This window comes from Austrofundulus limnaeus, unplaced genomic scaffold (assembly GCF_001266775.1).
Source record: "Austrofundulus limnaeus strain Quisiro unplaced genomic scaffold, Austrofundulus_limnaeus-1.0 Scaffold1386, whole genome shotgun sequence".
In the NCBI taxonomy this organism is placed as follows: Eukaryota; Metazoa; Chordata; class Actinopteri; order Cyprinodontiformes; family Rivulidae; genus Austrofundulus; species Austrofundulus limnaeus.
Genome location: NW_013953788.1, coordinates 4,304 through 16,825, shown reverse-complemented (window position 1 = coordinate 16,825; position 12,522 = coordinate 4,304). Strand labels below are relative to the sequence as shown.

Below are 12,522 nucleotides of genomic sequence, written 5' to 3'. Positions count from 1 at the left end.
GCATTTGTCTCTTAAATGCTTAAATTTTATTTACTTTTTTTTTTTTTCAAAATAAAGGCACAGGTAATGTTTTCCTCCTTGCCTTTGTTTTAAACTAAACTTTAAACTTTTAGCTAAACTGTGACAGCACAAACATGCAACACATTGAAATGAAAAGACTTGTTGGAAAAAATATAAAATTACTGTATTTATTCATGTATKATACTAGAAATTTAACCCTAAAAATCATCCATAAAGTGGGGGGATAGTATTATACACGAGTTATTGATAATTAGATTTTTATGCTTTGTAAGCTCAAAAAATTATGATCATATTATACATGAATAAATACGGTAATTAAGTATAAACATTTAAAACACACATATGCATGTACAAGTAAAAGGAAGAACAATTAATATATATTTAAAAAACAGTAAATTTAAATTATGTGTTGAAATATAGACTAATTTATAGGGATAACCTGGAAAAATAAATATGAAACTCAATTAAAATATAAAACAGCAGATAAAGTTCTCCTTTTTAATTGAATTGGTGCATTTTAAGTGTATTTATTTAGTGTTTCATATAATTCTGTCAGGTTTGGTCCTCTGTGCTGCAGATGATAATCATCATGTCAGGTGGAGCAGAGCAACAGGTAGAACCTGGTTCAGGTCTCTGTGGACCTGTAACATCACAAAGGTTTGTTTTACTCTTCAGACGTCAGCTGTGATGTTGGACCTCCCCGCTCTCGCACAGAGTCTTCATCAGTTGCCTCTTCATCGGAGGCTGAACCTGGAGGCGGACCTGGTCCAGGTTTGATCTGCGGACAGGAAGTGGAGTTTCTCCTTCAGTCTGGAGTGTTTTAAACACCAWCATGTTTCTGTTCCAGGTCTCCACACCAGCAGAGCTGCCTGCTGTCGGCCTCACCCTGAAACCAGACGTGCCAAAAACCAACGTGTTCACCCCTCGGTCCACAGGGTCCACAGGGTCCACAGGCCTCGGAGCAGAGCAGAAACCCTCCTCAGCTGCAGCGCAGGGTTCAGACWCCAGGGTTTCCTCTGTGGAGGATGACTGTGATGAAGAGCTCGACCAGCTGCTCAGTTTACAGAAACCAGTCGGTGCTGCAGAGGAGCCTCCTCCAGAGGAAGGTCAGAGGAACTGTTACGTCCCTTTTCCCACTAGAACCCTTAGTGTCGGTACAGTTCAGTACGCTTCCAACATCAGGCCAGYTTCTTGGAACCAGCCATGTTTTTAGGACCAACTTCAGGGCTGTCCAAACATTTTGGGCCAAAKTCATAAAGTCAGAAAGACTTGAAGGCCAAAAATATTATTCCTTTACCTGCTCAACAATAAACTAAGCACTGATTACTTTAATTAAACAGATAAAGTCAGATTTATTGCTGGAAATTGATTTGTAAATTAATCTAGATCCAGACCTTTCAAAGTGTTTTGCAGGTTTCCCTTATTGAAATAAATTTAGCAGTTTTCTAGGTTTCATTTGGGGAAAAAAAAAAAACCCAATTTAGTAAATTCTGATGAATAAAATCAGGATTTAGGTCACGGTTTTGTTGAAAATGCTTGCTGTATTCAAATTTATTCTATAATTTAAAGCAGATTGGAGTCAGTTTCTGAGTAGAAGTCACTACATAGATGTAGAAAAAGCTGAATCTGGTTATTTAAAGACAAATAATTGGTATTGTTGCCAAGATTTATTATTATAAAATTTTACTTTGTGATAAATTTTCTGTAATAATAAATAGAAAGTCTCCATCTACATCGAACAGCTGTGCCAGGGGACACATTTATACTCATTTGTTCACAAATGAGTATAATTCTTGAACTGAAGTCAGGGGCCACATATGGTCCCCGGGCCACACTTTGGACATCCCTGACCTACTTTATGGTTCTAAGCGGTCCCAGTCGACACCAAAATGTGATGTCATAACACTAATTGGTTAGGGGGTGGAGTCAGAGCTGCCTGTACAACAAAGAGCCAGTTTTTCAACATTAGTCGTGTTTCCATTTAATTTATTCAAACTTTTAGCAAATCTTTTAAATTTCAGAACTTATTTGGCAAACGTGTTTCCATCTCTCATTTTGTGCATTAATTCTTCAAAAAACCCAAAACACACCCACTGGAACTGGACAGGAACGTCACCCTTAGTCCCAACGCTGCACTGGTCACAGTTGATGTTTCTTTCTTCTAAAGCGCCTGAAGAAGAAGAAGAAGAAGAATCGGCACCAGAAGCTGTGGAAAAGGTGTGTGAGCAGGTAAAAGAAGCTGCTGCACCTTCAGACTCCACCACAGCCCTGACTGAGGAGGATCTGGAGGACTGGCTCGACAGCATGATCTCCTGATCCAGCAGGACCAGCAGACTCAGGTACAAAGTCCACACAGCACAGGTTTTATTGCGTCACTTGTTTATTCATTTCCTCCCGTCGGCAAAAGTCAGTTTTCCAAAGCTCCTATAGAAATGAGGCGTAGAGCAGCAGCTACAGTAAATGAGCTAAACGTAGCGGCTCTCCGTGGCGTTCTCTCACTGTGGAAGAAGGTGCAGGCAGGACGCCACAGCTCAGGAACAAAACCAAACTTAGCAACATTTACACAACTATTGTCTAGATTTTATACAACAAAGAGCCACCAAACTAATGTAAATCTGCTTGTGAACGGAGGAACAATGATGTGTTTGCATAGTTTCTTCAAAAGGCACGTTGGCACTTAGTGAACCTCTAATCTGAGTCTTCAGTTCCTTTCACACACTTGAACCGTTGTTAAAAAGGCTAAAATATTTGATGTTAAATCAAACAATCAGGTGGAGCAGCACACGTCCAGTCGTGTCGGGTGAAGAATTCCAGGTTTTGTTCGTGGGGRGGGGCCAGGAGGGGCGTGGCCTCCTCTAACCCAGCTGGTCCTCATATTGTTTACGGAAGCAGTCTCCTGTAGGGAAGAAGTCCCAGCATCTCTCCTGGTACATCTTCCACACGTAGGACTCCTGCAGGGGACAGACGACAGGAGACTGTTGTTTACACTGTTTGTGTTGTTTACACTGTTTGTGTTGTTTACACTGTTTGTGTTGCAAAAATAAAAGAAACTAAATACCTCCCAGTGAACTAGGATTATATTTTACAATGTAAACGTAAAAACTCCTTCAAATAGCTTTCATTCAAACTGACACCTAATCTTTGTTTTAAGCTGCCTGTAAAACATGCTGACTCAGCGTTTTATATAGCAGTCAGTTTTAGCATTTTGAAAAAAGCCTGATTAAAACTGGTGAATTTTCCTCTTTTATCCACAATTTTCTCCTGTCGCTCAGCTAGCTTAGAGTTAGCTCTTAACATTTTATCATCCAGCTCAACTTGATCACTTCACTGATCCAGAAGCGCACTGCATTCTGGGAGATGTAGGCAGAGCGGCTTCATGTTTCATTCAGAGAAAAAGCTTTTCTATTTCTTTACTCTGCAACGATAATAGTGTTCAGTGTTATAATCACCATAAATTAAAGACAGAACTGCTGAAAAGCATCAAAGTAAAGAGTTTAAGTCAGTTGATGTGAGAGCAGTAGTAATACCTGCAGGAACAAGTTGTTATAGTTCAGTCTGATCAGAGCCAGAAAAGACCTACGTTTGGGTGGTGGTGTAATCCGGTGAAAAACAAAATAATGAGCATGAAGCAGTGAAGGCATCATGTTCTGTATTAATAAATCCTATTCTTCTTCATTTAGTTTAAACTCAGAAAAAGGCTTGATGGAAAAAACAAAATGTTTATTTTTGGTTCTAGCTCGAGTCTCTCCACTGAGCCCTCTTTAAATCATGAACACTCTTCTCTGCAGCTGTGGCAGCTCACGTTGAGCCAAACCCTCCTGTCTCACTAATCACAGTGTATTTAGTTCCTGTTGAAGGAGGAGAACATCTCATCAATCAGAACCTCAGGTGCACACTGGGAACAATGTGAAACCCACACGTTGTTTTCTTCTCCTGCAGTCTTCCAGCCCACTGCAAACGTTACATAAGTACAACCTGCTGGATCTGGAGCACTTCCTGTTTTGTCTCGTGTTTACCTGAGAACAAAACGGCACACAGGTGTGTGACGTACCTGACCCGTGTGTTCGGTCTCGTCCTTGTTGATGAGGTACATGAGGAAGAACCTGCAGACAGGAGCCGGGTCAGGATAAACCGTCTGTAAATCAGATTCAGTTTAAAGTCGTGTGTGTGTGTGTGTGTGTGTGCTGCTCACAGGTAGTTGGCCAGGTTGTGTTCCTGTAAGGTGTGGGTTTCAAAGCCGTGAGGGGTCCGGTCGAAGTAATCGTTCCCAATGCCACAGATGAAGCATTTGGTCTGAAACAAACCCACAAACATCACTTTGTGTTTCAGCTTTAAACTGACGTCACAGTTTGTAATTTTTATTAATTTATTATCTGAAAGATGACACTGATAAAAAACAATTACTTTAATCATCAATAATCTGTTGATTATCGTTTCCATGAATCGACCAAATCATTAAACACTTAGTTACAGAAATATAAGTTGATATAAATTAATTTATTTCCTAGAAAATATGCAGTTATGGGACAAAATGGGTAAAATTATGTGTATTATAAATATAAAGATGTTTTCTTTGACTTCTTGTGTTTTTAACTTTAGTTTATCTTCAAAAATACTCTCATCAGAGGACGTTCAGTCAAGTTTTTGACATTTGGTCCTTCCTGCATGAATGTTGGAGCAACAACTAACTTTAGGAAACAAAAGCAGCTTTAACTCAGTTTTACAGGCTCTGTTTGCTTCTAGCTGACAGCATCGTTATCCAGGGACTAAACCATCACAGCTTTTATTTTGACGGGTCACTTCTGCCCGCTTTGTGTCAAAAAAAAAAACCCTAAAACTTCTGCGACAATAACGGCAACGTTTTTAAGAGAAGTGTAGTCGGTGAATTTTTGAGCTGTGGAAGAAAAGAGGTGAAATACGGTTAGCATGAATGCTAATATTAAAGCATAAACTCAGAGGCAACATGTCCTCAGGGCCCAACACAATAAAATCAATAAATCAAATCTTGATTAAAAACATGGTGAACAAGAGGGCAGCAGAACAAAATGATGGTCCAGACTCAGTCTTACCTCCATGTCCTCCTTCACCTGCTCCTGCTGGTCTCTCAGCTCACCGAAGGCATCGATGATCAAACCTGCAGGGACAGGTTGGACAGTTATCACAGAGCTAACAGAGTCGACCCCAGGTGTCATGTCCAGGCTTGTTACCCTGAATGATGGCCAGCAGGATGACGATGACGAAGAAGAAGAAGGTGATGTCAAACAGGATGCGGTAGAGTTCGTATGGATCTCCAGCTGGGTCCTCCAACTCGTCTCCAATACCACCTCCAGCTCTGACGCCCACGTACATGTGGAACAGGTAGCACTGAACGCCAGCAAACACAAATCAAACACTGCTGTTCAGCTTGATGCTGACAGGAAGTCGTGCTGAAATAAGAAAACTGTTTCCTGGGAATCTTAAAAACATTATTTATAAAGAGTTAATCATTTGATTAACTCAATAATAAAGTGTTGGTAAAAAGCTTTTTCTCTTTAATCTGAAAGTGACATCCTGTTTTTACACCAACCAAGGCCACCTGTGTGCCTCGTCTCCACYTCAGAATAAAAGCCTCAGGAATGTTTTTCAGCTCTTCAGCTCTGGAGGCGGCTTTTGTTCACTTTTACAGAAGGTTGTTTTTTAAATTTCCTCAAAGAAACGGCCGTGAAAGGCGAGCAGAGGTACCGTCATCATGTCGTCACACTTCATGTCCGGCTCGTCTTCATCCTCGCTCTTGTTGTAGAACTTCCTGAAGAAGTTGAAGGCCACCACCGTGTACAGGTAGACCACCACGGCCAGCAGACCCACGGTCAGCACCAGCTGGAAGCAGAGCAGAGGCCTGGTTACTGGTGTCGGAGCTTAATTTGTTCATTTGTTCAACTACGACTGATTCAGTTAAAAGCAGGGTTCCTACAGCTTAACACAAGGTAAATTTAAGACTTTTTGACGTCTCTTTAACACATCTTGAAATTAAATTTAAGACCAACTTCACAATAAACACAAATGGAATAAAACTCAGTTAGCGACAATTTTATCCAAATGTTTATTTTAACACAAAACAACTATCATTAGAATCATTTGGTATTAAATTATCTTAAAAAATAAAGAAATGTTCCAATTATTTTAATATTTGAGACTAATTAAAATCATCCTTACAATGTGTTAACATTTTGAAGACATTTAAGGCTAATTAAGGCCTTAACTTTAGATTGATGAATTCAATGCCTTTTAAGACTTTTTAAGGATCTGCAGGAACCCAGTAAAAGTAACCGTCTAATGTAAAGATTTAATGTGATAAGTACAGAAACTGAAAAAAATAAATTATTTTGTTTGTTAGGGTTGTTTTGTAAAACACATCATGTTTTAAACTACTTGACTTGGTTAGAATGAAGTCAAGGTTTTGAAGAGAACAAACATGAAACTGGATCTTTTGGTTCTGTTCACGCTGAACACGGAGCAGAGAAGATGAGAAGGTTTTCACCTTAAAGCAGCTTCATGTTCCTTTGTCTGCAGCTGACAGAATTAATACAGAGCATGAGCTTCATGTGGCTGCAGCCAACCTCCCAGGATGTGGCCGCAAGAGGAAATGCAACCCCAGATTAATCATGGTGGGAAAGGAGGCAAAAGAGACCATTTAAGCTGAAGTTATGTCACTTTCTGACCATTCTTCACATTTTGAGTCATAGTGGGCTCCATGGAGGGTCCGCTGCAGGGTGGGCTATCATCATAAAAATTTATCACAATTAATCGTGGCATTTAGCTGATAACGACTGATATGACTGTACATGCATGTGGCCGACATCGAGGCCTTAGTCTGCATTTTCTGATGTTTCAGGTGATTAAACAAGATTCATGCAGGTTTTAATAAGTTCAGTTTGAGACCTTTAAAAGACCTTTTTAATACCTTTTAAAGACCTTTTAAAGAGCTTTTAAAGACCTCTTTAAGACCTTTTTAAGACCCTTTTAAGACCTTTTAAAGACCTCTTTAAGACCTTTTAAGACCTTTTAAAGACCTCTTTAAGACCTTTTAAGACCCTTTTAAGACCTTTTAAAGACCTCTTTAAGACCTTTTAAGACCTTTTAAAGACCTCTTTAAGACCTTTTAAGACCTTTTTAAGACCCTTTTAAGACCTTTTAAAGACCTCTTTAAGACCTTTTTAAGACCCTTTAAAGACCCTTTAAAGACCCTTCAAAGACCTTTTAAAGACCCTTTTAAGACCTTTTAAAGACCTCTTTAAGACCTTTTAAAGACCTTTTTAAGACCTGTTAAAGACCTTTTTAAGACCCTTTTAAGACCTGTTAAAGACCTTTTTAAGACCATTTAAAGACCATTTAAAGACCTCTTTAAGGCCTTTTAAGACCTTTTAAAGACCTTTTTAAGACCCTTTTAAAGAACTTTTAAAGACCTTTTTAAGACCTGTTAAAGACCTTTTTAAGACCATTTAAAGACCATTTAAAGACCTTTTAAAGACCTTTTAAAGACCTCTTTAAGGCCTTTTAAGACCTTTTTAAGACCCTTTTAAGTCCTTTTAAAGACCCTTTTAAGACCTTTTTAAGTCCTTTTTAAGACCTTTTAAAGACCAAACTGATGCATTAACAGAAACATTCAAATGGTCCCAGAAATTTTAACAGAAACTTTTATTATTATCAGTTTATCTATTAAAGAATATTTAATTTTAATAGAAGAAGACTGAATTGTTTTAATGAAGCGTTCATATCTGTGAGAGCTTCATGTGGACTGCTGTGGAGCACTTCCAACAGAACTGATATCAGGTGAGGTCTCARTGAAAACACATTTCCATGTTTCAACAACAGGTGAACATGACTGAACTTAGTGTTCTGTGCAGATGAACAAGCTGCTGTATGCAGGGCTTGTAGCAGCACACAGGTAGAAAACATAAAGTAAACTGTGTGACTTTGTGCTGCAGTTCTCACAGGATTTATAGTTTAACATCGAACCATGACTGACAGGAAACTTCATGAAGACAGATGCAGTCATCCTGTGATTATTTACTGTTTATTGATGCAGACAACACTTCTGGAAATGATTGAAAGTAAAAAAATTAAGACCTTGGATGAAAATCTGGGAGTTTTAAGAATTTTTTAGGCCTACAATTTAGATTTTCAAATTTTAGACTTTTTAAAATCCTGCATGAACCCTGTTAGACGAGTTTCCAGCTGCTCACATGCACGCCTCAGTGATTGTGTGTCGCACACAAAATACATCATCCTGCAGCACTAATTGCAAAGTGGCAAATATTAATTGCTGACAGTTTTGCAGATGAAACACTAGTCCAAAGCTTCAGTCACTAATGAGACAAACTGGAGCTTTTTAATTATTAAATTAACCTCATCTGTCAGTGAAAATGACTCTTTATCTTTTACACTGAAACCTTTTATTTCACTTGTTGAGTCGTATAGAAACGTCAAAAAGGTGCTGATGGTCTTTAGAGCTAAATGTGTGAAATAAAGCCTGACTAAGATGTAAACATTAGAGCAGTGGTTCGGGACCCAAAGTGGAGTCCTGAAAAGATTTTCTAAATTAATTATATTTTTGCCTTAGTTGCCTAAAATGTATAAATGTAGAATAATAAYTATTGTTACTATGCCCATGTTTAGTCGACCTGATAAAAATGTTTATCATCCAAAAACAGTTGTGGGCTCAGGTCTCTGCTYCTGTTGTTTTGTGGGTCAGAAGATACAAAGTTTGGGAACCACTGCATTCGAGTACTCTGGTAATGTTTTAATTTGTTTTACAGCGCCCTCTGCTGGTCCCACGACTCACCTGCTTCCCGTTGTGAGTGACGGAGGACAGGATGGTGCGAAGCGTCTTGAAGCCCATGGCGATGTCCAGCAGATGAGCCGCGAAGAAAAAGTTGTTGAAGTGTCCAAAAATGGACATGGTGGTGTACCAGATCAGATACAGGAAGGACTGAAGAAGAGAAAAGAAGAAAAAAAAACATTGTTCTGCTTTCAGGAAGAATCTTTTTTTAGAGGTTTTTTTATTTTTTATCAGCGCTGAAGGCAAAAACTCACATTGTCAGTCAGAACCACTCCCATTTTCCAGATGTGGTACTTTGTGTCGATGGAGCTCAGCCTGTTCAGGAAAAAATATTATTATAAAAAAGATGTTGCTGCTAAATCTGAACACTTGTTTAAAGCTGTTACAAACTGGCTTCTTTTGGTTTTAAACCCATTCATACTTTTTGTTTGGATGGGAGGAGAATATTTGCACTTCAGGAAAGGATAAAAGTTTTATTATTAAAACTGTTTGTAGTTATCAGTATTTACAATCAGTTCATGAGACGAAGAGCTCAAAACTCTGTTGATTTACTTTGATTGAATCAGTGTTTAAAGGGTTTACATGATGCAAGTAACTAAATCTGAACCTTTACTTGTTCAGACTGGATCCTGTCTGGAACAGAGCTGTTTATTGGTTTATGTTTTAAAATAAAGCTCATCTTCTCTGCTTCGTGTCTGCTAACTTCAGACAGTCTGGTTTGAGTGAGAAATGAAAGGAGAGGAAAAAGTCACCATGAAAGCAGAGAAGCTTCCTTCTCCACGGTCTCCACTGTGGGGTCGAAGTCCAAAGCACTTTTATCCAAGCCTAAGAGCTCAGCGATGCGCTCAGCTCCYTACAGGTCACCATATTTGTTGATGACCTACAGAGGAAACACAACTTCTTTACTCATCATCTGTTTCAAACCCAAACTATTTCACTTCTCCATGCTCACCTTGCGCTTTATAAACTTGTCCCAGTAGTTGTTGGGGAACGATCTGAAATCCAAATAAAGAAGGTTAACGTGAACTGGTGAGTTTACCGGAACAATAAAGGAGGCGGGGACTCACGGCGTGTTGATGACCAGTCGATCCCACTGGCCTTTGATGTCATCATCAGACGGCTGCTCAGTGATGTACAGACCATCAAACTCCAGCTTCCTGGCGATCTCCTTCTCCCTCTTGAAAACCACCAAAGGAACCTAAAAGCGAAGGCGACGGAACACGTTACTAGAAGCTCAGAGCGCAGACGAGCCGCTGACACGCTGACAGCACCAGTACCTTCAGACAGTAGTATCCGACCAGGCAGAGGAGGGAGATGACCGTGTGGAACACAGCCAGGAAGCGCAGCGTTGGTAACATGTAACCTGTGCTCTCCTGAAGGACGAACTCGTCCATGTCAAACAGAGTGTTCTCATCATCCTCTTCTTCACCACCCCAACGGTTTTCATCATCCTCTTCAGTCTCTTCATCCGTCTCACCAGTGACCTGACAGCAGAGCAAACACACAGGAAGTGTCTGATTTCACAGCTCCAACAGGGTTTTTAATTTCATTTTCAGTCCTTTGTTGTTGAAACAAGTTTGAATTCACTCAGAAATGAAGTTTCTCAGGATTATTAAGATTTTAGACGTGAGGAGCGTCTGGTTTTCAGCTGGCGACACCCTCATGTGACCATCTACAGATTCAACGAGACTTTTTTTATTTCTACATTATTTTGTTAAGTTTTCATAAACTTCCTAAGCAGAGGACAGAGGAGACGATCAGCTGCAGTTAACAGCAGACAGGAGGGGAGGACAGGAGGAGAGTGGTGAACTTATTTCTAGGTTTATCTGACTTATTTAATTGTATTTATTGTTTTTATCGTCCTGCAGGCTCTGAGAGAAAATTAATTTGAAGCTGAGTTTTTGATAAAAATCATTAGATTACTCTAAATGTCTGTAAACCTGCAAAATGAGGGAAAAAATCTGTCAATTACAGACATTATGTTCAGGTGAGCAGCTGTCAGCACCTGTCATCCTCCAGACACATGACGGAGCGTGTCTGAACCAATCACTGATCATCTGACTGATTTAAATACAACTGAACATTCAGGAGCTACTTTGACTGTTTATGGTTGAGTGTGGGCATGTAGAGGGCAGAACCTGAGGAGGAACCTTGTGCATAAACTCTGAGGTGAAGCTGTGATCTTTAAAGCTGCAGAAACATGCGTACGCACCGTTTGATAAATCTGAAGGTTTTTTGGCGTACGTTCACTTTTAGTATGGTTTCCACACAATCCTTTATAAATCTGAGCCCTAGTCTGCCCATAGTTTCTGTAAATTTTGTAAACCTTGTAAAGTTCAGGTGACCACAYTTACTTTATGAAGCCAGAGGACACAGAATAAATGACTGTCATGGACTAATTATTTATATCTGTTTCACCTTGACACTGTCCATCACTCGTATCTTTCTGATAGCTCATTTCTCTCTCGTTGTCTATTTGTTTCCGGACGTCAAGACTCCGCAACGGACTGAACTCTCTTGGTTGATAACACTCTTGGGCTGGGAGCCCTGTGATAGACTGGACAGTATATTTGGCAATCTGTGATTGGTTGTAAACTGTCACATGGTGTTGACATGATGTATATTACTGGCTGTAGTCTGCTGACGAGTCAGTCACAATCATGCAGAACCTTCCTGATTCAGTTCTGTTTGTTTGACTCACAATTAAATCATATTTGATTATCATATACGCAGACTTTTCCGGTATTATTCCAACGTGTTTCTGCTTTTTGCGACAACAATGACATTACTTGGATAGAGGAGGTGGGCAGTGATGTTACAGCTGTTGTGTGTTTCACTATCTCTGGTCTGTTCACAACCGTTTTTTTTTTTACCTACGCAAATTTCATGAACTTCCCTAAGCTTCGGAGGCGGAGTCAGGTGGGTGGGGTCGGCTGAAAGTGTTGACGCCTCCTTCTAAACTCCTAACTAAAAGCCTGTAGATGTGTGAAAACCACCTGCAGAGAAATTTCACTCTAATTACTTTGTTCTTATTTTCTATAACCTGTGCTCCTGACAGGCAACATAATACAGATCTTACAGATGTTTGGGGTTTAACAGAGGCGCTTGTTACCTTGTAAAAGAGCAGGATGAAGTTGATGGCGAAGCACACAAAGAGAGCCAGGAAACGCAGGTTGTAGAAGTTCCGAGCCAGGTAGTTCTGTTAGGAGTGTTTCAGATGAGCAGTGAGACACAAAAGCTTCACTCTTACATTCTAGACAGAAACAAAGAGTGAGGCCCACCAGGATCTTGTTCAGGTAGACGTCAAAAACAGCAAAGATGGTGGACATGAAGGCAGGAGATGCTTCATTAGGCTGACTGGATTTGGTCCTGGGTTTCTCTTCGGCCACCGCCTCCTTAGCCTCCTCCTCCTTTGGTTTATCCTCCTTCTCCTGGTTCTCCGTGCTGGTTTTGGTCATATTTGTGACCCGTCACATCCAAACGGATTGAGTCCAAAAGTGGTTTTTGGAGAAACAGGAAGATAAAGGATTTTGATTGAAACAAGTGCAAAAATTGTATTTTGTCAAAATGTAATGAATTATCAATGTATCATTTGAATAAACTGAAAAAATCCTAAAAAATTTTTTTCAAGCATTTTTTTGAGCAGAAACAACAAAAAACCTGATTTTGGGGGAAAACGCCTT

The 12,522-nt window shown here is 39.7% G+C and overlaps 2 protein-coding genes across 2 annotated transcripts; one reads left to right on the top strand and one right to left on the bottom strand.

Moving 5' to 3' along the window:
* Nucleotides 1-696: 696 nt before the first annotated feature.
* aven (apoptosis, caspase activation inhibitor) lies at nt 697-9,526 on the top strand (the record flags this gene model as incomplete). Its single annotated transcript, XM_014032158.1, is given in 4 exon segments — nt 697-792; nt 869-1,127; nt 2,189-2,360; nt 8,817-9,526. Coding segments are annotated over 3 exon segments (504 nt in total), but the record flags the coding sequence as incomplete, so codon positions are not given.
* On the bottom strand, nt 2,384-12,283 carry LOC106535208 (ryanodine receptor 3-like; the record flags this gene model as incomplete). The annotated part of the gene is given in 14 exon segments (XM_014032157.1): nt 2,384-2,972; nt 4,073-4,124; nt 4,214-4,314; nt 5,091-5,155; nt 5,229-5,385; nt 5,743-5,877; nt 8,843-8,989; nt 9,094-9,154; nt 9,592-9,719; nt 9,792-9,834; nt 9,907-10,037; nt 10,117-10,323; nt 11,952-12,038; nt 12,121-12,283. Coding segments are annotated over 14 exon segments (1,573 nt in total), but the record flags the coding sequence as incomplete, so codon positions are not given.
* Between the last annotated feature and the right edge of the window lie 239 nt (nt 12,284-12,522).